Source organism: Anguilla anguilla, chromosome 10 (genome assembly GCF_013347855.1).
Source record: "Anguilla anguilla isolate fAngAng1 chromosome 10, fAngAng1.pri, whole genome shotgun sequence".
In the NCBI taxonomy this organism is placed as follows: Eukaryota; Metazoa; Chordata; class Actinopteri; order Anguilliformes; family Anguillidae; genus Anguilla; species Anguilla anguilla.
The window spans coordinates 17,257,592-17,284,519 of NC_049210.1; the positions used below are offsets into that span (position 1 = coordinate 17,257,592).

Sequence of the window (26,928 nt, forward strand, 5' to 3'; positions counted from 1 at the left end):
GAAATGAGTGTATTCAGCAAGACGGTACCCAATTACTGTAGTGGTGATTACACAAGTAGAGTATCATCAGCACAACACAAGAACGGTAAGACACCACTGTTTATTATGCGTTTTTCACGTACCGAGATTTGGATAAAAACATTAGCAACAAGCTTGTGTCAGCATAATATCTCTCATGTCGTTGATTTCCTGGTACTCGCATCTAGATGAACTCTCCACACTGTTTGTGTTTTGATGGATGAAGAATATGTATTTCCTTTTTAGTGAGGCATGTAAAGGAAAGTGAAAATGGCTTACTGTGATATCTTACTACTGTATGTCACTGCCACTGCGTTATAACTTCCTGGTTTCACAGAAAACAACAATCCATTTCGGTCCTCACTTAAAGGTGACATCTCCCATGTACTTATATAGGTGCCAATACATGAGCCACTTGTATACCAAAATAAACAATATTCAGCGTGAATATAATGTTTGCGCGACCCTATTAGACATAATGAACTCTTCATTTCTGGAGAAGTCGCCACACATGCAAAAAGGTCATTTTCATAAAGATGGTTTCTAGAATTTCCAGTTAATGGAAGACATTGTTTGTACATGTGGAACTGGTGACCTAGCTTTTTTCCCCCCACGTTAGGAATGTGGCATGCCAGTATATTTTATGATGACTCTACCTGTGAATATGTTCGATTATCGCTAATTAAACTGCTGTGCGCTGTAGGGGGCATGCAGAGAGACCGCTATGCTCTTTCATACTCTGCATTTAATCACACTTTCTTGTACAAAATTCCTCTGGACATGCAAGTTTGCAGAACTGGCCATTCCATTGCACAAGGTCATGTAGCTTTGCTTTGTATGTGCTCAAACACGCCTGTGTGGTGTGGAGCATTTATGCTGAATGAACGAGATCAAATGAGTGAAGCTGTTGCTACGGCAGGGTATGTATTCAGGCAGATGTAAGCAAGGCACATATGCTGTATACAGTTTCGCACTACAGTTTTTTCATTTGTGTAGGGGCAGAGGGCATTTGTAACATTTCTGTATAAAAAGGATCTTACAAATGTTCTTTTTTTCCCTTAAAGAGATTGATTTGTATGCCTTCGATAATTTTGCATAGACTTACTGTGTCCACTGGTCCTGATCATCCTATATAAGTTATGTAAAATTTGTTTTAAGAAAAGAACTTAATTATTCAACCTGGCACATTTTGTCTTCAAGTCTGTGGCATATTTCCTCTGCAACCCTTTATTACATGCACACGCACGCACACACACACACACCCACCCACACAATTTTATACTGCAAAAACATGCAGCCCTGCTATGTTGCTACGCAATGCCGCATGCCATGTATGCCGTCTGCATGTCTAAGCGAAACAGCTGCAGCTTGATTATTGACGCAACCTTTCACGCAAGATTTCACAAGCAGATAATCCAGTGTCGATTCTTTGAAATTTACAGTGTAAATGTACAGTGCATTGTAGATAAGCTGGTACCAACAGCTAACAGCTAAAAGATAAATACAATTCTATGCTAGTATTTAAGACAAAAAAAAAAGATATTTTTCAGTAGTTAGAAAGGAAATGAGATGAATACTCAGATGTCTGTTATTCCACTACTATCTGCAGAGATACTGTATGTAGCTTGCATGCTTCTCAGCTCTTTAGCCTCATTATTGTCTGGAGGCTGGAGTGTCAAATAGACAAAAGGCGCCCCACTGCTTGAATACAGGTCTTCGCTTACACGGTGAGGGAAATCATCTGTCATCCTCAAAGAGAAATAAATAAATAAACTACTCAGGTCTTTAGTTGGCACATCAAAGACGGAGATGTCAGATTTCTTGGAAATTATTCATAGTTGATTTCTTTTTGTCTTTAAACACAACACTATCGTTTGGGGGAACGGGGTGGCAGGACTGCACAACAGGGTATAGTTAAATTACAATTAGATTCTAAATTAGCACAGAGCCAAACCAGTGCACCTCTGTTGTTTGGGGCAATTTACCTCTTTCACAGTAACGTTATAATATCTCAGCATGACACAGTCATACGAACAAATAAAAGCTGTGTAAAATTGTCACACAATGAACTCACATTACAGGTAGGGGAAAAAAGGAGCAAGATTTTGTGGCTTTGTCCTGATGCCTGGATGCAGGGGGCAGCTAAAAGCTAGCCACCTGCTACTGTGTACACACTAAGGGTGCTGAAGTGTGTACCAGAGATGAGGGTCCTCGTTAATGACTCTTAGAGAGCGAATTCCAGTGTAGAAAGGTCCTCGCACAAAGACCAGGACAGAACAGGATACGATGTTCAGCGAAACGCAATGAAAACAACAGTGGGGGTTGGTCTGAATTCAGTCTCCCTTCTTCAGCAGTCTGAGATCAGTGTCTCCTTGGTACAGCCCACGTTGGGGGTGAAATGGGTACAAATGAACAGCGGGTAGGGCATGGACCCGCTTACCCACCTCAGAGCCAGAGAAGGGGGGGAGGGTGGCGGTGGTATCAATGTGGCAGAAGAGTCCATGGAAAGTTTTCAGTTTAACTGGGAACCGTATTTGTTTTTCCCTCCCAGCAGCTGTTCCATCTTTCCACCTGCCTCAGTTCAAAGGGCCAGAGGAACTCCCAGTGTGGAGCAGAACGGCGTTCCGCTCCTCCTCGAGGACCCACCGCGCCTCCCCCACCCTCGCCCCCCTCTCCCCGCCCGCGCCGTCAGATCAGCCGCTCCTCGGGGGGCACCTTGAGGACGCTGTCCATCTCCAGCCGCGCCCCCGCCACCTCCTGCTGGCTGGGGCTGTAGGTGCCCTCCGACTGGCGCTTCTTCCGCGCCGTCATCACCATGAAGACCAGGCCGATGGCGGCCAGCAGCAGGCAGCAGCAGGCCAGCGGGACCGCCACCACCAGCAGGGAGACCTGAAATTTCTGTGGCTGCTTCTGCCAGGGGGAAGGGGAGAGAGGGGTCACTGCCAGTTCCTCAGTTACTCACTCGCCTCGGCACACTGCTCTTATATATATATATATATATATATATATATGTATATATAAATAAATGTGTGTGTGTATGTGTATATACATATGTGTTATACATATATATACATATTTTTTCTTGATTTGACTCTTTATGGCACAATTTTAGATTTGAAATCAAACGATTCATGTGGTTGAAGTGCACATTCTCAGCTTTTATTTTTAAGGCTATTTTTTATACATTTTGGTTTCACCATATAAAAATTACAGTTTCACCATATAAAAATTACAGCACTTAATAATAGTCCACCCATTTTGGGGCATCATCATTTGGCAACAAAACAAATGGCTTCACAGGTGTTTCTGGTTAGTCACGTGTGATCAAATTCTTCTTTAGTGCAGGTATATGAGAGCTTTCAGTATCTAGTTTTTATTCTAGCCTTTTGATCACTGTTATTGTCTGTTATTGGCATTTGTTGACAGAGTTGTGCCAATAAAAGTCAAGTCTTAAGCTGACCAACATCATTAAGAACATCATTAAGAATAAGAGAGATGGCACTGGTGTGCTCAGAAACCACAAATTGAGGGGGGAGGTTGACTTACGACGTTCTCGCATTGCGGGCCGACGAAGCCCGCCGCGCACACGCACTGGAACCTGTTGAGTCTGTTCAGGCAGGATCCGCCGTTCTGGCAGGGGTTCGACTCGCACTCGTCAACCTCTACCTCACACCTAGGGGTACAATGCAATAGATGAAATGGGACCTGAACAGGATTACAATGTTGATTTATGTTGTTGTTTGGTTGTTGCAGAGTAGCTGTGACTTGTGTTCCAACTGCTTTTTTGAGATGGAGGGTTTTTTAGTTCCAGTCTCACCTGTCCCCCGAGTAGCCGGCTACACAGGTGCAGTTGGTCCCCCAGATCCCGTCACTGCAGACCCCCCCGTTTTCGCACGGCGGGTCCTGACCGCACTGCAAGGGGGGGAAACTCCACCTGAGGGACGGACACACAGCACAGCACACGTCCGTCACTGTCCCTGCATGCGTCGTGTAGGGCTAGGCCGCAACTTTAGTTTGAATATTGGGGGGGGGGTGCGGTTAAAATGCACAGACCCTGAGAGCTGCAACCTTTTAGGGGGGTGCAGTTTCCCCCCCACCCCAAAATAACAGCTATGAAATGATCATTCCTGGTGAATTCTATGAAGGAAATACTCCAGACTGTTGATCAGCATATCAAAATTGGAACATGACATACTCATCTTCCTAATATGAAATTATTTTTCTCATCACCGTGCTATATTCCTGGGGTGTTATTTAGCCTGTTTTGTAATATTGAGGGGGTTGTAACTGCCCATCCCCCCATAAATTACACCCTTGGTGTAGAGTAGAGTGCATGCTGTTCATTCTTCAGTCAATTTTTACGTCCAAATACTCTGACTCTGACTTGACCATGTTATGTTATGCTATGTTATAAACTCATACAGATCAATGAGTCTTGTGGCTCCGCCCATTACGGGAGCTTTGTTAACCAACCATAGCAGACCTGCCCTACCCCCATTTTTTATCCAAATCCCTTTGCGAGTCTTCCGCGTTAACCGCAAGCAGACTCCTGAACGAGGACGTGAAGTGACATCACCACCAGCTCATGCGTTATTCGTGCACGGTGCTGTCGTGCTGTGCCGTGTCACGTTCTGCCTTTAGGATGCAAAGGGAACATCCCGATGGATAATGAAACATCAGGCGACTCACTCGCAGAGGGGCCCGGTGAAGTTGTGCGGGCAGACGCAGGTGTAGCGGGCCACCCCGTCCACGCAGGTGCCCCCGTTCCGGCAGCCGTGCCCCCGGCACTCGTCCAGGTCCTCCTGGCAGCGCTTGCCCCCGTACCCGGGCGGGCAGTCGCAGCCGAAGTCGGCCAGCCGGTCGACGCAGGCGCCGCGGACGCAGGGCCCGGCGGCGCAGTCGTCGGCGTCCCGCTCGCACCGCGGCCCCTCCCAGCCCGCCGCGCACGAGCAGCCGAACAGGTGGAAGAGGTCCTCGCACGCCCCGCCGTTCAGGCAGGGCCCCGACGCGCAGACGGGGGGCCCCGCGCACCCCAGCCGCACGTCCTCGCCCCCCTCCCGGAGGAAGCGGGCCTGCTGCGGCGGGGGGCTCCCCCCGTCGGGGACGAAGGGCAGGTAGACCCCCCCGACCCGCACCTCCCCCAGGCAGCCCGTGAAGTTCTCCGCCAGCCGCACCCAGGACTCGTTCAGGAAGTCCAGGTTGCCGGCGGCGCCCAGGCTCCCGCCCCCGTCCCGCCCGTCCACGGCCACCGTCCAGCGCGACGCGGCCTGCCTGGGGTCCGCCATGGAGACCTCCACGCGGTGCCAGTCGCCGTCGGCCACCAGCTGGTCGCTGGCGAAGGCCAGCAGCTCCAGGCTGTTCCCGCTGCTGATCTTCACCAGGACGGAGGAGTTGAGCAGGCCCACGCAGAAGAGCTCCGCCCCGCTCCGGGCCCTCAGCAGCACGCCGTTCTCCTCCCGCGTCCGCAGCCACAGGGAGACGTTCGTCACGGGGCCCACCAGGGAGCCGTTGGCCCTGAACTGCAGGTCGTTGTCTTCAAACGTGCCGTTGGTCAGGCCTGGGTGTTTTTAAAAAAACATTTTTTGATTTACTAACAGATATGTTTTGTGCTTGTTTTTTTTTTGGGCTTTTTTCTAGACAGAATATTGTAGAGAGACAGGAAGAACTAGGAGGAGAGAGAGAGAGAGACATGCAGCAAAGGTCGGCGGTCGGACTCGAACTGCTAACGTCGCGGCTCGCAATGAGCATGTGGAAGGCGCTCTATGGGCTACGCCACTGGAAGCCCCCTTGTGCTTGTTTTCAAAAAAATATATATATATTTACAATATATTTACTAACATTGTTTTTTTATTTATTTTTTAAAAGGGATGACAAACATATCTTTGAGTGCGCTCCAGGCCCTGAGAGGCTAAAGTCTGCGCGGGGGCAGAAGCAGGTGTACGAGGAACGGAACGTTCCAGAAGCTCCGGACTCACACTCGTAGCCGTCGGGCAGGTCCACGCAGCGGCCGCCCATGACGCAGGGGTCGCTGACGCACCACACGCGCGTCTCGCACGTCCTCCCGGTGAAGTTCAGCGGGCAGCGGCACGCGAAGTCGTTCCACACGACCGAGCACTCTCCTCCGTTCCGACACGGCTCCGCCTTCGGGGCGAAACGAAACATCGGGGGTCACACCGTCCCTGCGGTCCAACGCCCAACAGCTCCAAACACCTGCTTAACATGAGCGTGTCTTGCGGGCTGTATTTCTACTTATATACTTCTAAGCACGCTACTTATAGGTACAGATGGTAATGCATTCACTGCTGTTCCAGTTTTCAATTCAATAAGTTACTAATATTATTATTATTATTATTATTATTATTATTATTATTATTATTATCATCTGCCTCCTGATGTACTAGGCCTGTAGTTAGTGTTACTGCAGCTAGTGTTTTTGTGTTACCATGGCAGCTGCCTTGTACCTGGCAGGTGTTGTCACTAAGGCAGCCCTTCTGCACATGCTCAGTACGGTTTGGGAAGTAGCTCAGCTCAGCGGCGGGCTCCTCCGCGGCGTCCTGCTCGTTCAGGGCCAGACGCGCGTCGTCCAGACGAAGGTCCTGCAGGCAGCCCTTGAAGCAGCCCCCCCACTGCTCCGCGCCGCTCCCCCCGGGGAGGCCTCCGACGTACAACGCGTCCCCCGCTCTCACCGTCACCACGCCGACGGCCGCCAGCGAGACGTGATGTTCGGCGTGCCGGACAGAGGCCAGGCCGCGCCGGAACTCCACCGTCAGCAGCGTCTTATTCCCGGTGGCGACGGAAATTTGGCTGGAGGCGTTGTGCCCGTACAGGCCGCTGGCGGCGACCACGCCCGCCCTCAGGAAGGCGGTGAAGCGCGCGCGCCCGCCCCGCCTCAGCTGGAAGAGCAGGCCTTCCTGCTTGAGCGAACGCAGGAAGAAGGAGACGCTGAAGTTGTGGCTGTCATGGCCGCCGGCGACCTCGTACCGGGCGAAGCTCTCCGTGTCCTCGTGCGCGAACGTCCACATCGAAAACTCTGAGGAAAAATGTGAAAACGTGTAAAACAAAAAACAAGACTAGGAAACATAGTATATGGCTGGACCTAACACACGTGATCCGGCCGACCAACGGTGTAACTTCATAACTCGGCCGACCAATGGTGTAACTTCGTCACTCAGTCACTCAGTCACTCAGTCAGTCACGGACATTCGCGTTTGTAGGGCTGGCCCCGCTGTTGCGGTCCAGCCAAAAACACGTTTTTCTTTCAGATGGAGAGAAGACACTTAAACCGAGGTCGTTAACTCAGAAATCATATTTCTGATAGAGGATCCAACATGTTAGTGTACCTGTGCATTAATCTGAAGGAGAGGACAGGAAAGCTATGAGATCTTACCCTCCGCACAGCTGGGCCCATGGAAGGGGCGGTGGCAATCACATCTGAAGCGGGTCCACAGGTCGACGCAGTCTCCGTGGCCGGAGCAGGGGTCGAGGTGGCACCACTCAGTCTTGTTGCAGCCCAGCTCCAGGCTCTGGTTCAGGGAGAAGGCCTGGGGTAGGACGGGCCAGCCGTCAATCAGCAGGTCCTGCATGCAGCCCACGAACCCCGCCCCGCTCCCATCGCCGTTCCAGTGCTCCGGCGGGACCCCGCCCACCGTCGCCCGCTTGAAGAAGTCCGGAGGGCGGAAGCGGGCGTGGCCCGGGGGGGCGGCGGCCTCCGCCCTGCAGTCCCCGCCCTCGCAGCCCGCCCCCCTCGCCTCCAGCACCAGCGTCTCGCCCAGAGCCACGGCGACCTCGCGCCAACCGCCGTCGCTGACCGCGCCCGGGAGCGCCACCGCCAGCTCCGTGCCCTGCCAGACGGCTTCGGCGCGGAGACGCCCCCCTGCCAGCTCCAGGAGGAGGCCGTCGCTGCCGCCACCACCATCATCACCGCCGCCGCCGCCCCAGTAGAACAGGACGCCGTCCGGCAGGGTGGTGCGGAACCGCAGCTTCACGCCGGGCCCCTGGGGGTCCGCCTCCCCCCAGCTCCGGTTCGGGTGCGCCGTCTCCACCGTCGCGAAGCCCGGGGCGGAGAAGGAGAAGGTGGTGGGCGCGTCGCACAGGTCCCCGCGGAAGCCGGGCGGGCAGAGGCACGCGTGCCCGTGCTCACCGTCCCGCAGCAGGGGGGCGCAGGTGGCGCCGTTCTGGCACCGGTGACCCGCGCAGCCCACCAGGCGCACGTCGCAGTCGCGGCCCCCCCAGGGCTCCTCCCCGGGCTCGGCGGGGGCGGGGCAGCGGCAGGTGTAGTGGGCGACGCCGTCCTCGCACTCCGCCCCGTTCTGGCAGGGCCCGCTCTCGCACTCGTCGATGTCCGTCTCGCAGTCCGTGCCTGCGGGGAGAGCCGTTAGCGTTAGCGTTAGCGAGCGCTCTGTAGAGCAGCGTTTCCCAACCGGCGTGCCGCGGCCCTCCGGTGTGCCGTCAGGCAAGGTCAGGTGTGAAAAAACCTTTTAAAAAAATGTTTATGTTCAAATGAATTTAAAACACTTAAATGAACAAATCCCATTCACAAAAGCCAAAGTAAAAGTAATTAAAATGCACATTGCTTAATTAAAACCCCAAAAGAACATTTAGGCCTACTGTTGGCACGTCACATCAACGTCAGTACGTCGCTCGCGTTTTTTTTTTTTTTCGGCATGGTGCGCCATGAGATTCTGTACATTTGGAAAGTGTGCCACGGAAGGAAACACTTTGGGAAACGCTGGTTTAGAATACCGGGGTGCTCTTCGCCCACTTTTACTGATGGGTTTGTGGAGCCAAGTCTAATCGGTTAACCATTAACTTTAATGGCTCCCATAGCATTTGATCATTAAATCTGGTCCACATGCAAACAGCATTTTGAATATTAACCAGACCAACAGTTTTTAAGAGTTTTTAAGAGTTTTTAAAAAAAAATTTTTTTACTGTAACATTTACATTTTCAGAACATCAATGAAACGGGTTATATTAGCTGGTATCTATGTTGTCTACTGTGTAACTAGAAATCATAAGGAGTCAGTTAAAGCAGTGGTACCTTTGTTGGACTCACTTGTTGAACATGGATGCTTGTTTTTGTATTGTTTTTGTGATTGAGCACAACATTGGCGCTCCCATGTAATTTGGAAATATTGTCAACTTTCCATTTAACACTTAACATTCTCATAAACAGTCCAGATGGGACTTATTTTCTTTCAGGGTGAGGCAATTTGTTAAAACAGTGAATCTAAAATTAAATTATTTTGAGTAACACTTAGGATGCCTTTCATAAACACACAGTGTCACTGTTTTCATATTGTTTTTCTTGGCTGTTATCATTATCCGATTAAAAAAAAAAAGAAAAAGAAAATTGCATTCCTAGTTTCAAGCCCACGCACGTTGTTTATTTTTCATGCTTTTCTAAAAAGCCATAAAATGCCTTTAAAATTCTTTCGAAGGGACTGGACAGGCCTTTCGCTATAGGGCACTAGTTGTTTGTGAAAGAGGCACATTAAAGAACAGGTTCGGTTTCTGTTAGTTATTCTCACAGTCCGTCGACCACGCCTGGTTCTTCTCATGGTCTCCCGCTGCACCTGTGCGCTATACCTGGATGCCTCAGTTGAATCTAAGGGCCTGTGTTCTTACACCAAATGGCTGTGAATCAGGAGCCCGCAGTAACCCGGCTGTGTCGTGTAATGTGATTATATCTGCGGTCTGTTAGTGAGCGACTGCATGTCTACCAGTCGATGACTCAACCTGATTAAAACGTCTTTTGTTTTCCACTGATCTAGTTTGTGGCTCGTTTGTGACTTCCTTGACAGATACCAGAAACAGACGAAAGATGAGCATTGATTATATTGATAGATGTTACCGACAGCTTTTTAAATCAAATGAACCCAAGATTCCTGTTTCCATCTAATATGATCTCTACATGTATCCATCCAAATCCTTTTTTGTGCCTTGTAGTCACTGATTTCTGGGAAAACGTTGTTAACATATGTCAGCTGTCAAAAAAGCGTCTGAAAGATACTGTGGCTGTTTGATCATGGATAGTTTGATTAGGAACTGTTGCCATACATGCAGTACGACACATTATTTTGATGTCTCCTTGATCCCCTTTAGCTAAAAAGAAGACTTCACACATCTTTGATACTGTACCCTCCACACCAAGATGGGGGGAGCATTAAATTCAGACTTTATTGTTTATTTTTTCATCCTTCTTTTAAAAAATGTAAAAAAATTACTCGTACAAAAAGTCATAATTGGCCTTTCAAATGTAAAAATTCCTTTAGAATTGCTCTGTCAAAATTAAGAACAAGACTTCACAGTTTGAATCCCCCTCCCACCCTTCAAGCATCTTATCAGCATTCTGCTTGTCTTTACTGCAATTTGGACCAGATGTTTCCAGTGGGGTTTGGGTCAAGTGCTTGATAGCTAACCCATAACCCCAGTTCCATTCTCCTCCTACCAAACCTTCACATGGCCAGTACTGTGACAGGCGGTGTCGTGCTATTACTTTCAAAATTTAAATTAGCCGCACGTCTCAGGAAAGGTTTCAGATCAGAGGACCTGTTCAAATCAAAACACATTACTCAGTACAGCTATTTGTTTCTGTGTCTAGCTTAGTCTCTTTCATGGATGCCAGTGCACCTTGCAACATAAAAGCTGTCTGCCTTGTTTTTACACTAGACACTATCTTTATTCATTGCATTCACATATTCCATCCCCCTAAAAAATCAATATGACAACTAAGCGTGGCATAAATAGCGGTTTTTGTTTTTTTTAAACTCTGATCAATGCAGAACCAGACGGCTCTGCGAACCTGCGGGTCGCTGCCATAGAGAGAGCGCAGAGGCTGTGTTTAGCCTGCTTAAATTCCATTCCACATGAGAGAGCCTCTCTCCGCCTCTCTCCCGCGCTTCTCCACCACCCCCACAGAACCCCCCCAGAACTGAGACCGGCTACCGTACCTGACAGCACCACCAGCCCGCACCAGATCGCCCTCAGCACCAGAACCTTCATATTCCCCTCCCGGGTCCGTGCGGCACAGCCAAAGAACGCCAGACAAACGGGACGGGACGGGAGGAGAGACGTTTCGCGCTCTCGTGCGCATGCACGCACGGACACTCACACACTCACACACTCACACACACACACACACACACACGTACTCGCAGGTTGTTCCTCCTCCGGGTGCCAGTCAGGGACAGGAGTTATTAGCGATGAGCCCGGCCCGGGCGGAGCCCAGCCTCCCCTCCCCTCCCCTCCCCTCCCCTCCCCTGCCCTGTGCGGAGAAGCCCTCGCTGGGCTGTAATCCATGGGAGTCTGCCTCCCTCCAGCTGGTTCCTGTCACTGGCGACAGCAGGAATGCGGCCCTGCAGTCTGGGGTGATGGATGGCCAATAATGCGGGCTAGTGGCAGGCGGCTCGGTAATTACTCCGCATGGGTTTCGGGTGGGACGGACCGATAGGGATGCACCATGCAGGGCGGGGTGTTTATTTGCGTTTATGGCTACATGTGATGTCATGATAGAGGGCGTGCGCATGTCTGTCAGGTTGTATGCTTCATATTGTAGTTTGCATTTGTTGCTGTTTGACATAACGACCTTGTGGATCGTTTCAGACCAAAACGTCTGCCGTAACTGCTCGTAATTGCTAATATACATCATTACCTCTAATAAACTAGATGATCACAACACTATCAAACTCTGTTTAATTATGGTTTACATTGTGTTATGTATTCTTTAATATGTCCATTTTAATATTGTCATGTTTATTCCAAAGGCAGGGACCCAGGCAGAATTGTACACTTTTTATGTATTTTTAATGAAAACCTGACTGGCATCTGACTGAGGCTCAGTGGAGCCACTGAGGTTTAAGGAGCTTGTCTCTAATCTCTGCCCCTGACTGGTAAATTTCAGCAAAGACAAACCGTTTAATACCCAGAGAAGACAGCTGGCATATGGCAGGTGAAGCAGTTTTGTTTGGTCCTTTTGTCCCTCTTAGTTGTGGCTTTTCCCAAACCTCTTTTTTCTTGATTATTACAATAGATATCTCATTTTGTAATAATTTGATGCAATGAGATATTTATACCCCGGGAGTCCAGAAGATTAAAAACTGGATTAAGATAAGAAGATAATTATTTTGCTTCAAAGTGCTTCGATAAATTACCAGGGAGTGCTGTGATAAATTAGTTATCAACAAGAACTGACCATGTGAAGCTCACTGAAGATAAGCGACCAGGGAGGTGTTATATGCTGTGATCAGAAGGGGGTGCTGTTGTGCCGCAGGGAGCAGGGAACCAGAGCGAAACGTTTCTTCACCTGTGTAGCCAGCTGGACAAATGCATTTGTAGGAGTTGACCAGGTCCTCACAGCTTGCTCCATTCTGACAGGGCGAAGACTCACACTCGTCGATGTTAACTGAACAGTTTTCACCTGAAACAGCAACAAAGCACACATGTTAGTTTAACATCGGCAATATGAATCCAAGAAAAACTAGGCATTCCATTGCACACGCTTAATTGTGAATGCCGTTTAAATTACGACTGTACTGTTTTAAATTCCGAAATAGATACTGTCTCGATGACAAGAATATATTTCACCTGTGAATCCAGGTAGGCACTCGCACAGGTGCCCAGCTGCGTCTGCATAGCTGAACTGCCAGTCCAACTGAGGCAACTTGCCGTAGTTCGTCATGTTCGAGCGCTCAAAGCAGTGGCCACCATTCTGGCAGGGTTCCACCGCACATTCGTCAATGTCAATCTCGCAGTGATCGCCTTCATAACCTGCACAATTTATACGTCATGAACGAATGTATGGCCACTTGAGCTACTGTAGAAGGTTAATCCAATGTAGAATACTGCCTATTTTCGGTTTGAATCATTTTGTGAATCTCAAACAACAGCCTTCGTTCCCTTTCATAGTACATACATTTTCTTCTCCCTCCACAGATTTACGCACTCGGATTTCTGCGCCTGACATTGCCTTTCAAATGCACGTGCGACGAACAACACTCAAACGACAACATGAAAGATTGAAAGCCAGTATTTGTCAAGATTTTAGTTCTAACCAAGAGGACATACCGATGCCTAATAAATGCTCTATCTCTGCCTGTTTCCTGGGACGTATAGGCCTATTAATTCAAATTCCATACTAAAGCGCAAAAAAGCTTCTTATGCAGTGATTCGACCATAGTTACAGCTATAATGGTAAATGGACTGCATTTATATAGCGCTTTTATCAGCTCAGACTGTCATATGGACTCTGCATTTATACATTCAAGTGAGGTTAGATGGTTTGAATATTTTTCATTGTTGATGAGTGTTAGCCAACAATAGGCTAAATATTTAAATGTAAAACTAATGTAAATCAAAATTGAAACGTAAACCAATTGAAATGCAAATTTTCATATAACTTTTTTAGATTCTCAATGCAAGCAGAATTAGTTCATTTAAAATTTGAGAGAAATTGGATAAATAGCCTTATTTATTTCAAAATTTCAAATTAGAGTGACGTTCACCAACTTTGAATCACTTTTGCCATTTTATGTATTACTTGCAGCTGCCTTGTTCTTGCAGTAGAGGGCAACACTGTTTCACATCTCATATCACACTAGACGCAATTATTATTTGCTCAGCAATGTGTCTCATAAGAATTGAAATTCTCTGTGATTCAGTGTGGTCAACATATTTCATTAGAAGCTACATGAAAATTAGTAGCACTTATATAGAGCCTATTTTCACCATCGTTCATACATAATACATTCAAATATACATTTATCAATGCATATTGTTAGATTACATAAAAAGCTAAATAACAGCTAATCTCAATTCAATATGTGTACAACAAAAAGAGTTGAATAGCTGAAAAAGAGAAGGAAAAACTTTGTTCATGATTAAAATTTAAAATATTGTGGTCCCGTGACATATTGCCACAGAAAAAAAGTAGAGATGTCTCTGAAACTCTTTAGCTGAAATGCTTCAATTTTGACTCATAAATATTCATTAAGAGGTGTGTCCAATGATAATACAAATGGCAGTAAATGTTCCGTTCATGGACATGCCTCTTCATGAATATTCATAAACTGTAATGTAGCCCTGGAAATGCAAATGTACCATAGTGTGGAAACTGGGTCAAAAATGTTATGCACTTATTTAAGACAGCTCCTAGGAGACAGTAATAGTATTTGTCATTAGAATGAAAGCCCGCCCCCTTCACAGACACACACACACACACACACAGTCTGGACCTCAGTGTATAAAGAGGCTATTTACTGTTCTATTAAACATGCTCACAGCCCACAGTATTGAGCAGAAATGAGACCTTCTGTCTTGTCACATGACTTAATGAAAAGGTAACCAGTGTGAATATACCTGGCCAACAGAGGCAGCTGTAGGACTTGATCCCTTCCTGGCAGGTGGCGTTGTTCTGGCATGGGTTCGAAGCGCACTCTGGGATGTCCACTTCACAGGCTTCTCCTGTGAACCCTGTGTCACTGCAGTCACACTCGTAGCTGAAAGTAATGCCAGAAATGTTTCATGTTTTACTGTATTTCAGTTCAGGAAATTGATTTATGATGGGCTACATTGCTGTAGCAGTGTTGTCTCCGCCACCATCTGGCTCTATTCATGATACAATCCCTGAGTAGTGGGGGGGAAGGGTGGGTTGATTATGACATGCTTGGAAGCCTCCTAGTAATATTGTTTTACTGACTCAAAGAGGCTATGTCCCTGTCCACTGTCCATTTTATACGGCATTGAGGTGACTCGTACCTGTCCACCAGGTCGTTGCAGGTGCCCTCGTTGAGGCAGGGGGCGCTCTCACACTCGTCGATGTCGATCTCACAGTCGAGGCCCTCGAAGCCAGGCGGGCACTGGCAGACGTACAGGCCCACGTGGTCGTGGCAGGTGGCTCCGTTCCGGCAGGGGTCAGACTCACATTCATCTATCTCCACCTCACAGTTCACTCCTGCCACACACACAGCACGCAAACACAGAGAGAGTTGTACTGTCAATACATATTTTAAATGTGTGTATGTATACCTTCTATGCATATTGTGAGTGTGCCTACGTGTTTATTACTACTACACGTACAAGCTTTTTATTTACAGCCGATAGCAAATTATGCTCTGAAAAGTTTCATCTTAAAGGCAAAATGCCCCAGCTGTGGACCTACACTGAAAAGCAAACTCAAGTCCGTATTGCTGGGTAAAGACAAATAGAGACAGGGAGGAAGGGAGAATTGACTCTTTCACCAGTAAGTGAACACAATATACGTACATCTTTCAGGACCTGTCTGTCTTGGCCGTCCCTTTGTGGAATTTAATGGTCAGTTAACAATGAGCGAATCTCTGTGCTGTGGTGGGTAGACTTGATTGAATTGAAAACCTAACCCCGGTCTCCTGCTCCACATGCAGGGCCATTTCCCCGTCATTAAAAGACTGGTTTAAAGCTTAAAACAGTTTGCTCCATTAACCTGTGGCTGTGAGACGTCTGCAATCGCTCTCAGTACTTGAGATATCTCTCCCCGAAGAATGCATCACTGTCTAATCCATGCGCTCTACAGATAACAATAAAGACATCTGAAACAGGCCAGACCCACTAAGAGAGAGAGAGGCGGGGGGATGAGGGCGTTTTGAAACTTGTGGGACGGATTCACATGCCAAGACTCTCTCAATTCATGACCGCATAACAGGTTTAAGTGTCATGGGTCTTCCCCCACCAACAAAAACACTCTGCTTCGTCAGGAGGGTTCAGACAGAGGCAGGCTATAAAACATCTGTTCTTCCATTATTTAGATTTTATTTGTGGGAAAGAGAGGGAAATTCCTGAAAAGGCAAGTGCCTGAAGGACGTTTATCCATTGGTACAAAAAAAAAACTAGGTGTAAGGTTAAAGAAAACGTCAAAATCACAAACAGCCCTTAAAATTGTGTTTACATGCTGGTTGGTCGGACAGGATTCAGACACTGTAATCTAGAAAATTCCGAAATAGAGAGTGAGAAAAAGAAAGAGACACTGAGAGAGAATTGAGAGAATTGAGAATTGATAATGTGTATGAAGCTGATTTGAATCTGAATTTGAACTTGAACTGGGTTGAGGGCTGCTCACCTTTGTATGAAACTGATTTGAATTTTAATTTGAGTTTGAACTTGAACAGGGATGAGGGTGGCTCGCCAGTGTTTGAAGCTGATTTGAATTTGAATTTGAACTTGAAGAGGGATGAGGGCCGCTCACCTGTGTAGCCCAGCAGACATTCGCAGCTGTAGCGGTCCTTCTCGTTAACGCAGGTCCCGTTGTTCTCGCAGGGTCGCGAGGCGCACTCGTTGATGTCGATCTCGCAGTGGTACCCCTGGAAACCGGGGACGCAGAAGCACTGGTAGCCGTTCGCGCGGTCCATGCAGATGGCCCCGTTCTGGCACGGGTGCGACTGGCACTCGTCGACGTCTTCCTCGCACCGCGGGCCGCCGAACCCCGGCCCGCACTGGCACCGGTGCCCGCCGCCGTCCGGCAGCGCCACGCAGCTGCCGTTGTTCAGGCACGGTTCCTCCAGGCAGGCGCCGACGCCGGTCCGGCAGTCCTCTCCGCCGTGGCCGCCGGGGCAGCGGCAGGTGTAGCCGTCTTCGCCGTCCACGCACTCCGTCCTCGCCCCCCGGCAGGGGGCGCTCTCGCAACCGCCGGTTCTGACTGTGCAGTTGGTGCCTCCGAAACCAGCCGGGCAGCCGCAGCTGAAGTCCCTGGTGCCTGGAGTGCTGGTGCAGTTGGGACAGTCCGCGAAAGCGCACGCATCGTACAGCTCCTCGCAGTCCTTGCCCATGTACCACATTGTTTCCCTGGGGCAGAGACACTGATAGCTGTCCTCGCCGTCCACACAGGTGGCTCCATTCTGGCATGGGGAGGATGCACATCTGTCTAATGTCTCTGAGCAGAGTACCCCTGTTAAGAAACACAAATTATTATGTATTGCTCAGCATAAAACTCTTGGGTTTTAAACAGTTGGGAATCAATGAAATTAATACATGAAGATTTAATCAGAATCCAGAAGGGATAGAAACCTGGCAAATAACAAACACAGCTTGATGGAAAGTTCTGGTTGTGGGAAAGTACAGTGAGCTCCATAACGTACTTTCATTTGCATAACATTAATTTGTCATAAGCATTATGGTGTCCTGAAATGAGGGGAAGCTATGTATAAAATGTGTTGTCATTTCTACATGGTCAAACCAAAATATATATACATAAAAGATAACAATGTTCTCTTTAACCACATGTGAATTGTTTGTTTATAAATCTGGAATTGTGGAGCATCAAGCCAAATCCAGAAAAAATAAATGTGTTGCAATGCCTCTGTCTGAACTTTTCCCGACAACGCTTAGTATTGCATACAGCTCTGGGTACAACACTGCGATAAAGACACAGAGGCTCTGGAGAACAGTAAAAAGAAGTGCAACTGAAATGGCTCCTACATGAAATGTATTCAAACTTGAAATTCATTCAAACTTAAGATACTTAATCTCTTCAGTCTTAGCAAAGAGAGGCAAAGGTTTTTATGCTGATAAAGGCAGTAAAAGTACTATGATTTTTCAGGTTGAATTTTGTCAGTAAAAGGACGCATAGGTAGAAATTAGCCAAAGCTAAATACTACGTGGAATATCAAGTATTTTTTCACACAGATTTGTCAATGTGTGGAACATCTTGCTAGGCCAAGCAGTTGGGGCAAAGACTGTGAGGGTCCAGGCTTCAATTCTCTGAATATCAGACTTTCTCTAGTTTGTATCTAAATGATGAACGTACTGTACATGGGCTGATTGACCTGTTCTTATTATTATGTATTCTTAAGTTCTCACTGTATGGTCCTAATAGCAAATCCTCTGGTTGATTGAATGCCTGCAGTAGCTGCATTATTTGCTCAGCATTTTGATCTTTCCTCTTAAAATTAGGAAATGCCCCTACCCTGTTTTGTGTTTGTGCAAAATCCAAATGTGTCTTCCTTCCAAAAGGACTATAGGCAGATTATCAGGATTCAGGGTTTGCATCCTATAAGAGTGTACTGTGCATAACAAAACTAGCAACTGTTTCTAGTCTTGGCTATCCTATAATGCCACAGAAGACTGAAGAGTCATGAAAGAGGTGTTAAGTGGAGGGTCCTGGTGTGAAACAACGTTTAGACAGTGACATCACAGCCTGAGGCCCTGTTTTCTGCTGCCCTTATACCACCACGTATCCAGCTGCTTTGACTTTTAGAAGCCCAGAGCCTTAATCAGGGGACAGAACCCATTACCCTCTGGGAACCCTGCAGTCTCTCCACAGGCAGGACTTTAAATGTGTGTGCATAGTGATATTATAGGTGATCTATGGCCACAGGTCAAGCTGAATGTGTGAACTTGCTATGCAAATACAATGGACAGCCCGAATGAAGGAACACAGAATTCTGTACCGTATGGACAGTAGGTGAGATTTAGGTGAAAATGTTCCAGACACTGAAAGAATACACCACAGTGTGTAAGCCCCAGGCCACCTTTTGGCCTCAGAAGAGGATTACGAGTTTGAGAAGAGGTATGTTACACGGGGGCTGATAGGGTCGACTGAGCAGAAAAACTGTGATGATAGTGAGGTGGAGTGTGGGGAGCAAAGTAGCAATCTCGCCCAATGCTCGCCCTGTCATATTCCACCTGTCACTTTTGTGGATACGTAGCGGCGAGTGCCACAGACCTCTCCCACAGGCAGTGCGTTCAGTCCTCGTTCTAGCGGTTTTCTGTTTAACTTGCCTGTTTTTGACAGCGACAGCTAGTGAATGTGGTGTTGCCTGTAGGCTCATAGATGTTTTTCTTTTGCTGTGTCTGATTAAGCGGTTAACTAATTAGCAGCAAGGTTACGGAACGTTCCAAAAATCAGCCTCTCAACGTTTTCAAAAAAATGTGTCCCTGCTCAATCGACCTGCTTTTCTGGTGCCATAAAAAATTAAGAATAGCTGTCGGTAGGCAAACTATTTCTCATTACACCAACAAAACAAGGATGGAGCAACTAACCCCAGCAGAGGACTAAAAGAAATACCACAGTCCTCAAAGGAGCGTGTCACTCTAATCTCTGGCATGTCAGAAGTTCCTTACGGCCTGTGGCGGTAGGTGGTCCTCCAGTCACTATTGTTTGCCGTTTCGACCTTTTCAGAGGCTTTCTCCCCGTAGTTGGGGGGGGGGGGTTTCTGTGGGGACCAAGCACAGCTCCTTAAGGGGGTGCGGGGGCAGTCTTTGCCCTTCCATTGTCTCACACTGCAGCAGCCAATCATGTGACGCCACGCGGGGTCGCTCGGCATTCCACAGGCCTGATTTTCCTTGGCGCTTTGATCACCTTTTTGTTCCCGGATTTCTCCAGTTCTGTCAGAAGATATTAATAACGGGGAAGGAGAGCAGAAGAAAGAGGGGGAAACAGTTTAAAAGGCACAGGGGGTGGGGGGAACGGGGGCGGGTGCTGCGTCGCACAATAAACGCGCTCCTCAACTCTGACTCCTCCAAGTCCCCCGCTTTCCTTACAGTGAGGAGTGACAGATGGTTCCAGCCTTAGCTTGCAACCCTCTGACCTGCGCTTCTGTCGTCTGACCAGTCAATGAGCATACTATTAAACCCTGACCACCGATCCCTTGCTAACAAATCCTGGGCCAGCCGCGTCATCTTAACAGGCTAACCGCTGTGTCTCCAACACCACCTTCCTGCCTTGAACACCACGGGGACACCACAAGACGCAGCGTGCCCGCAATTCGCAAGCACCACACGCAAGAAGTTAAAACCAATCTAAGTCCCCACACACACAGAGGAACCAAGAAGAGCATGCTGCACTCTCTTAACCTCACAGACCCTATAGCTCTTCGGTTTTTGAAACAGAAGCATCAAGTTCCATCAGGAGCAGGTGAACCTGCGACAGTTCTGGCAGTTGTTGGGGAAATGGTCCTATATTAGCTATCCCAAGTGTCCACTGACTTCAGTATCTCCACTGAAACATAAAACCCTTTGTAGTGAAGCAGCTGCACCAACATGCTTCTTTAGCCAGCATTAAATCACGGGAGATCACCTGCTGCAGATGCATTCAAATGTCTGAGTGAGAGGCAGTAGATCTATGGACAGGCACATGCGTAAGGTACCAATTCCAAGATACACTGATACCAAGACACACATGTTCAACCACACAGTCTAATAACAAAAATAATAATGAGAGTGTTAATGTATTTCATAAACTCACTATGTTCTCATTCAAATTGTTTTCTATGATTTCATTTATTCGGAGATGCTTTTATACAGACAGACCTCATGGGGTTAACAATATTTTTTCACTCAATTTAACACCTGGACATTGACTGAAACAATTCAGGTTAATTATGTCTTTTTCACATTTCTGTACCACTGATACCATAATGCGAACACACTATGACGTTCTCCCTGTGACTCACATACAAATTCCAATGATCTGAATCAGCATTATGACTCATCCCCTTATTTTGTCTAATTGAAAAGTTTTTTTCCCCCCCCAACAAAAGTAGACAATACTTCAGTCAAGACTTGGGTTTCTCTTTGTGTGTGCGTTTCCCCTTTAAGACTGGGCCCCGCTGGCACAGGTTTGAGCATAAAGGGGGCGCAGGCTGTTCCTGAAGTGTCCGCACGCAGCGGCGCTTCAGCCGCCGGGGCTGTCCGCCGCACCTGCCCGCCCAGCTGCGGAGGACGGCCGAGACAAAGCCGGGGAGGCCGGCCTCCTTCCTGCCCGCGGCTCCGAGGGCCCGGTGAGTGCGTGACGCCGAGCCTGGCAAAGCGAGGTTGCCATGGCAGCCCCAAAGTTATGCGCCGGGATTAGTGAATGCCTGCTCTCTCCCCTGACCCCTTCTTTTCCCCTGTCAGAGGGAGGGATGTGCTGAGGAGGGAGGAGGGGCGGGGGTGGGGGGTGGGGGTGGGCGGGGGGGGGGGGGGTACAGCAAATTTGCATTGTTTCGTAGCCCTCTCTCCATGCCTCTTGTTGCTCTCCCATTCCTCTGTTATTGTGGAAGGCGAGGGGGAAAAGAAGCTAGAGTAAACGTGCTGTTTGCTCGGTTTCACTGAGCCCTTTACATTTCATTTGCTAAAATAAGAGCACTGTTATTTATGCTGCTTCAGAAAATTGTCATAGTTTTAAAAGTGGATTCAAGTTGTTAATTGTTCGCAGGATTCATTGTGTTCATTGTAACACTCAGCATGTGCATAGATGTGTAAACAAATTCAAAAATAAAAAATTAATTCTTATATTTTCCAGTTTTTTTACTTATGGAGACAAAATTACAAGAAAAAGAGCAGAACACACAAACAACACTTGGCACCTCAGGTTTTGAACCAGAATAAATGAAGTCAAGATTTCGCACAAACATCTTCCCTCTGGTGGAGTATTAACATCTGAATAGACCAATAAAAATAAAAAGTGAAAGTCCCTGGCGGACCTGTCAGAGACTGAGCTGGACCCAATTGGCTGCTGTCTTTGTTTTCCTACTTTTCTCTCTCTAAAGGGGTGTGATGTCACTCGCTAGACACAATGTGGAAGCAGGCTGTGGGGCAGAGCTTCCAGTCAAATTAGCCTATTTCCACAAATAACCATTGTTAATAGAGCCAACACATTCAGACTCAGGCGCGTGAGCTGTGAACACATTTGTTAGCGGTTTGTCATGAGTCTAAAAATTCCAAGATAACAGTCCAAGATAATGTGACAACATCACAGAAATCTATTCTGGTCAACAGTTTAAAATCGGTAATGTACAATGTACATTTTTAAAATCCCATTAAGCTTATTAAATGTAAACATTTTTGAAACCCAGAAAGCTCTCTTTAATGAACATAGCTATAGGGGTAGGGGGCCTGTTTAAGGCTCAAGTGTATACCCTGGCATTACACTTAAGCAGTTTTCCATTAAACTCATTGATCAAAGAATGTTAATATCTTCTGTCCAGTTATTGCCACAAGCGAGGTGAAATGTGAAACCTTTACTACTGCAGCAAATGCCACACAGCCTGTACCCCAAAAAAAAACAAAAAACAAACACCGTGCTTAACCTCCAACATTATTTTCTTGGATATCTACTGTACACAGCATTATACCATGTGCACCCCAACATCGACTCCTCTCCCCAGCACATGTCCTCTGTCTGCTTCACCCTAACACTGTGCACCCCCTCAGTGCTCTCTGCTGTACCCCATGACTGCCTTCTCTACCCCAACACTAGCTTTGTTTTCTCCACCCTCACCCTTTCTGTGGTCCGCCCTGCAGAGGGAGCCTCCTCACCCTAGGGCCTCAGTATGGTTGTAGTGTGGGTCTCTACTCTTTAACCTCCATGTGCTTTTCCTTCTTTAATCTACTTGGACCTCACAACCCATCTGCCCCTCTAAGCTCCCGACACCCCCAGACACACTGTGGGATTAAAGCTGGGAGGCTCCCCATCCTCCATCCCCACCACCACCTCCAGGCTGGGACACACAGAGGCTGAGACGGGTCAGAGGTATGTACAGGGACAGAGCGTGCTTCCACATCACTGAGACGCACACACATGCACACCCACACACACAAACATGTTCCACATCACTGGTAAAACACACACACAAACATGCACACACACTCACACACACACCCAAACATGTTCCACATCACTGGAGAAACGCACACACAAACATGCATACACGCGCACACACATACACGCACACATACAGACAGACACACACACGCACACACACTCAGACAAGCACACGCACGTGCGTGCGCTCACATACACACACACATACAGACAGACAGCCAGGCAGACAGACAGACAGACACACACACACACACACACACACACACTCCAACAAATGCATGCACACACGCACACATACACACACACACACAGACAGACAGTCAGACAGTCAGACAGACTCACACACACAGCAACCACTGGCACAGGCTGATCTGAGTGCAGAAGTCAGATGTGGGAGTGATGTTAGGTAAAGAGGCGGATGTCTCCCACACCTGCCCTATCTGCGCCTGGCCCCTCTCACTCTGACTCCGAAGTGAAGCCAGTCATCTCTGAGGCGTGCTTCTCCGGTGATGTCACACCCCCCCCCCCCCACCTCACCCCACCACCCCCCTCCATTCCGCAGCAACAGTCATACATCTCCGCGGAGATTGCCTTTATCTCAGGCAGCGTACGCCATGTCCTAAACACAGAACGCCGCTCTCTCTCCCCTTCCCCGAGAACAGAAGAGCGCATGAAAGCCGCCGTGTCTGCTAAAAAATGAATTGTTTGTGCCAAGGGTGAGTCACCAGCGACACATTCCGACGGTAATAAGGTGGCAGCTTGCTGTAGTGCTGATGGACCCGGGCCCATAACCCACAGGTACGAGGCTCAGGTACCAGACGGGGAACAGCAGTTGCACCCCTGAGCAAAGCACTTAACCTGAATTGCTTCAGAAACTAAACCAGTCAGGTGCTCAAATGGGTAGTGCAGTAAACGGGTAGTACTGTGTGGGAATAACAGCTGCAGTGTCTTACCCTGGATCAATGTGTCCACCAGGAAAGCATTTAACGGCCAAGAGGAGGAATGAAAGACTGTCGGCAAAGTAGTTTCATTGTCAATTCTACCAAGATATCCTGCGTTTGTGTTGTTTGGTGTGAGACAGTGACTACTGCAGCGATGAGATTGATTGGGTTGGGACCACAGTAGATGAGCACAGGAATTGGCAGTGACTGAGATCAATAGCATTCTTTACTTTGTGAAAACAATGTCTGCCATGCAGCCTTTGTGATTCTTTGAACCCCCCCCCCCCTCCAGGAAAATAATATGTTTATTCTGAGGTGTAGAATTCCCCGTGTTGTCTCCCAGAGGAACATGGGTTTCAGGGCACCCTACGCCACCCGGTGGTCATGTCCAGCTGTCCGTCCCCTCCTCTGTCCCCCCACCCCCAACTCAGCTTCACCCCGGGGCTCAGGAAGCCTATGGGAATGCCTGCGAATGTTTTCTTGGCACACTTCAAAGGTGGGGCCGGGGGTCGTCTCCGAGGAGTGTTTTTGTACGGGACGGCAAATCCAGCCGTAAATCTGGGCTCGCCGCGGCGTCTGTCTGAGGGGCCGTCGCTGACGTCCGACAGAACCCTGTCAGGCCGCGGCCTATCAGCTTTCACCGGCGCGGGGACCTGTTTATCAGGCTGAGAAACCGCCTCTGCCCTCCCCCCTTCCCCCTGTGCCCCACCCCCCCCCCCCCTCCACCCCCATCCCATAATATGTGTCTGCATCGCACCTTTCCTTCCCTGAGTGACACCCCGCCCTCACACAGTATTGGCTGGCGTCTGTGTTCGCGGAGCGAGGGAAGAGGTGCCCCACTCGGATATTAGGTGTTTGTTTTTTCAATATCCTGACCCGCCCCCCCCCACCCTCTTTCTACCCCCCACCCTCTACCTCGACTTATCTGCTGTCTTTAAGAGCTGAACCCCTGGGAGAGGGGAGATATGTGCCTGTCTTGTAAACAACTGGCACAGCCAATCGGAAGAGCGGGTAGGAGGAGAGGGAAGCCCTGGTCTGAATCTGCAGCGTGTGAAGAGTTCTCTCTCTCTGAGGCAGCGAACCCAGGGCTCTACAGCCAAAGGCAGCGAAGGGAACGCGATCCTGTGGCTAGCACAGGTCAGGCTGCGTCCTCCAGCTCGGTAACTCACGCTGAAGCGGCGGTTTTTCACGGTCCTTTTCACCGCCGAACCGTTATTTCTGAGCGTGCAGACAAAAAACGCTCCGGCTGCAAACGGCAGCAGCAGTTTCGCACCAGGCGCTTGGCACGAAGGCGAGCGCGCATTCTGGAGCCGCATTTTTGTCTCTGCAGGGGACGCATCACCCCGGCAATGAACTTAAATGCGGCGCTGTTGGGCCCCGGGGGTGGGGGGGGGGTGGGGGGGTGGGGGGCGTGGCAAAGTCAAAAAGCTTTATGGCGAAGGCTGTACAGAAATACATGACCGTTACACAAGGACCAGCAGAGTATATTACACCCTCTGCCCATGCTGTTGGTTTGTTTCCTCTTTATGCTGTAATTGAATGATTTGTCAGTGCTTACTGATTAAAAATAGTCACTATAAAAGCACAGAAGAGGGTTATAGAGAGTGCAGAGCTACTATAGTGTTTATAAAGTCTGTAGTAACATCTATGAAGGATGTTTGCCTCAGTCTGATAAGGTGCTCTTTAGAAATGGTCGATTAATGGCTGACGTTTTTACGGCCTGTTGCCGACCATCTCATGTCACTTGTTTTGGCCTCTCAGAGTTGAGATGCAGAGAGCAAGGTGGCCATGGCGACAGGCAACAATGGCCCCCCAATGCAACGCACCCCCTGCCCACCCTGTCAGCTCGCCCCAAACTTAACGAGTTTTAGGCACTCCTCCCGAGTGGGGGAAAATAGGTCAATGCTTTATTTGAAGGGGGGGGGTTCAAGAAATACGCTCCCTAAAAAATCTTTACGCAGCCTGTCGCACCAAACGGCACCCCTCACAACAGGCACTGGGCCAGAGAAGCAAGTTGTGAGGCAGCACTTTAAAATGCCTTAAACGTTAAATCCCAGGTGCAGTATCACATTAGCTTATACATCTATACAAAAGTGATAATGTTGTCTAAGTCATGAACTGTTGAATGAAAAAAAAACTGGACATTTTGTGACTCAACTAAAAATATATTAGACAGCTGAAACAAACTGAGTTTATTCATTCATAAAAGTAAAATGAAAGGGGATTTCCAATTCCTGAAGTTAGCGTTTAATTTCCAGTAGAACCCCTCCCATTATCCTTTCAAAGGCAGTGCATATTTATACATATTTCAAAGTAAATGTGACCCTTCAGCAATATAAATATAATTTACATTTCTAAAACAATTTATTGAATAAAAGTAAACTACCTAAAGCTGTTATTCTAAGTAGTGTAAAATAGGTGTTTTTAAATAAGTGTGGTTCTTATTGCTTCTGCCATTCATTAAAATGCTGAATTCAAGCCTTTAATTCAGACTCACAATTTCTAGGAACCACAGTTTGTTAAAACAGCCCAAAAAAAAAAACTAGCAAAAAAGGTGCAATACGTATTCAAACAATGGATTTGAAAGTGCGATTGGCCGGCTTGTTCTCCTAGTGAGCAGATTTTCAGATTACCACTCCATCCACAAACAACCTGCCGGCCAACTGGCCGCTGCTGTCCTCATCGGCTAATTCTCAATCACGAGCGCTGCTGCTGCCGCCGCCGCCGCCGCTCGCTCTGCAGCTCACACCCCCAGAGAGAGCGCAGCGCTCCAACACGTTTCCACATAACCCCAGAGCCACAGGGGGAGACAGACACGCCGATGCTCGAAAGTAGAGAGGAGAAATGAAACTCACCACATTCACACATCAGCATCACCAGCAGCACCGTCCTCCGGAACTTTGAATGAACTCTCGCAAACTCCATGGCGGACGACGGGCCCCCAAGGCTCTCGTGGCAGACCGAAAACAGATCGGCTCGTCACTCCGTACCTTCCCCCTTTAGCATCCTGCGTTAGCATCCACCGTCTGGCTCTCCCCACCGGTTAGCTGTAGGCATGCAAGAGGCACTCCATGCTTTGTCATTAATGTGGGCATTCTGTGTACAGAGGGAGCTCGGCTCGGCTAAGGCTGTGTAATCGCCCTGGGAGGGAGGCAAAACATGGCCCGGATTAGTCATTCTGGATTCTCTCCCCTGAGGGAAAGCTGACCACTACCTCTGAGCACCTTTCTGTAACCGTGACATGGCCATATATATACAGAAGTGAGTCATTTTTCCTAAACATAATTTACATTTTTGGTATGGTATGCAATACATACCTTACCATAAATTAAGATATGTCAAGTGACTCATTACAATAAATTAATAACAATGTGGATTATTCAAGAAAAGGACAGATTAAACCGGCTGTGATCACAT

The 26,928-nt window shown here is 48.2% G+C and overlaps 1 protein-coding gene across 1 annotated transcript; it reads right to left on the bottom strand.

Moving 5' to 3' along the window:
* Positions 1-81: 81 nt before the first annotated feature.
* Positions 82-26,646, bottom strand: LOC118206177 (protein crumbs homolog 2-like). Its single transcript, XM_035378467.1, has 13 exons — positions 26,367-26,646; positions 16,235-16,933; positions 14,773-14,968; positions 14,374-14,513; positions 12,604-12,786; positions 12,323-12,436; positions 7,406-8,377; positions 6,480-7,048; positions 5,994-6,159; positions 4,708-5,575; positions 3,836-3,952; positions 3,565-3,691; positions 82-2,928 (listed from the first exon to the last, which is right to left on the bottom strand). Exons 1-13 carry the CDS (start codon positions 26,434-26,436, stop codon positions 2,707-2,709), a joined length of 4,443 nt encoding a protein of 1,480 aa, XP_035234358.1. The 5' UTR covers positions 26,437-26,646; the 3' UTR covers positions 82-2,706.
* Between the last annotated feature and the right edge of the window lie 282 nt (positions 26,647-26,928).

Coding starts and splice junctions, on each gene's coding strand:
- LOC118206177 (XM_035378467.1), bottom strand. CDS start 26,436: ATGGAGTTTGCGAGAGTTCATTCAAAGTTCCGGAGGACGGTGCTGCTG. Junction 16,934..26,366: donor GATGCTGATGTGTGAATGTG/GTGAGTTTCATT, acceptor GTTTCTTAACAG/GGGTACTCTGCTCAGAGACA. Junction 5,576..5,993: donor CCTGCCCGACGGCTACGAGT/GTGAGTCCGGAG, acceptor AAAAACACCCAG/GCCTGACCAACGGCACGTTT.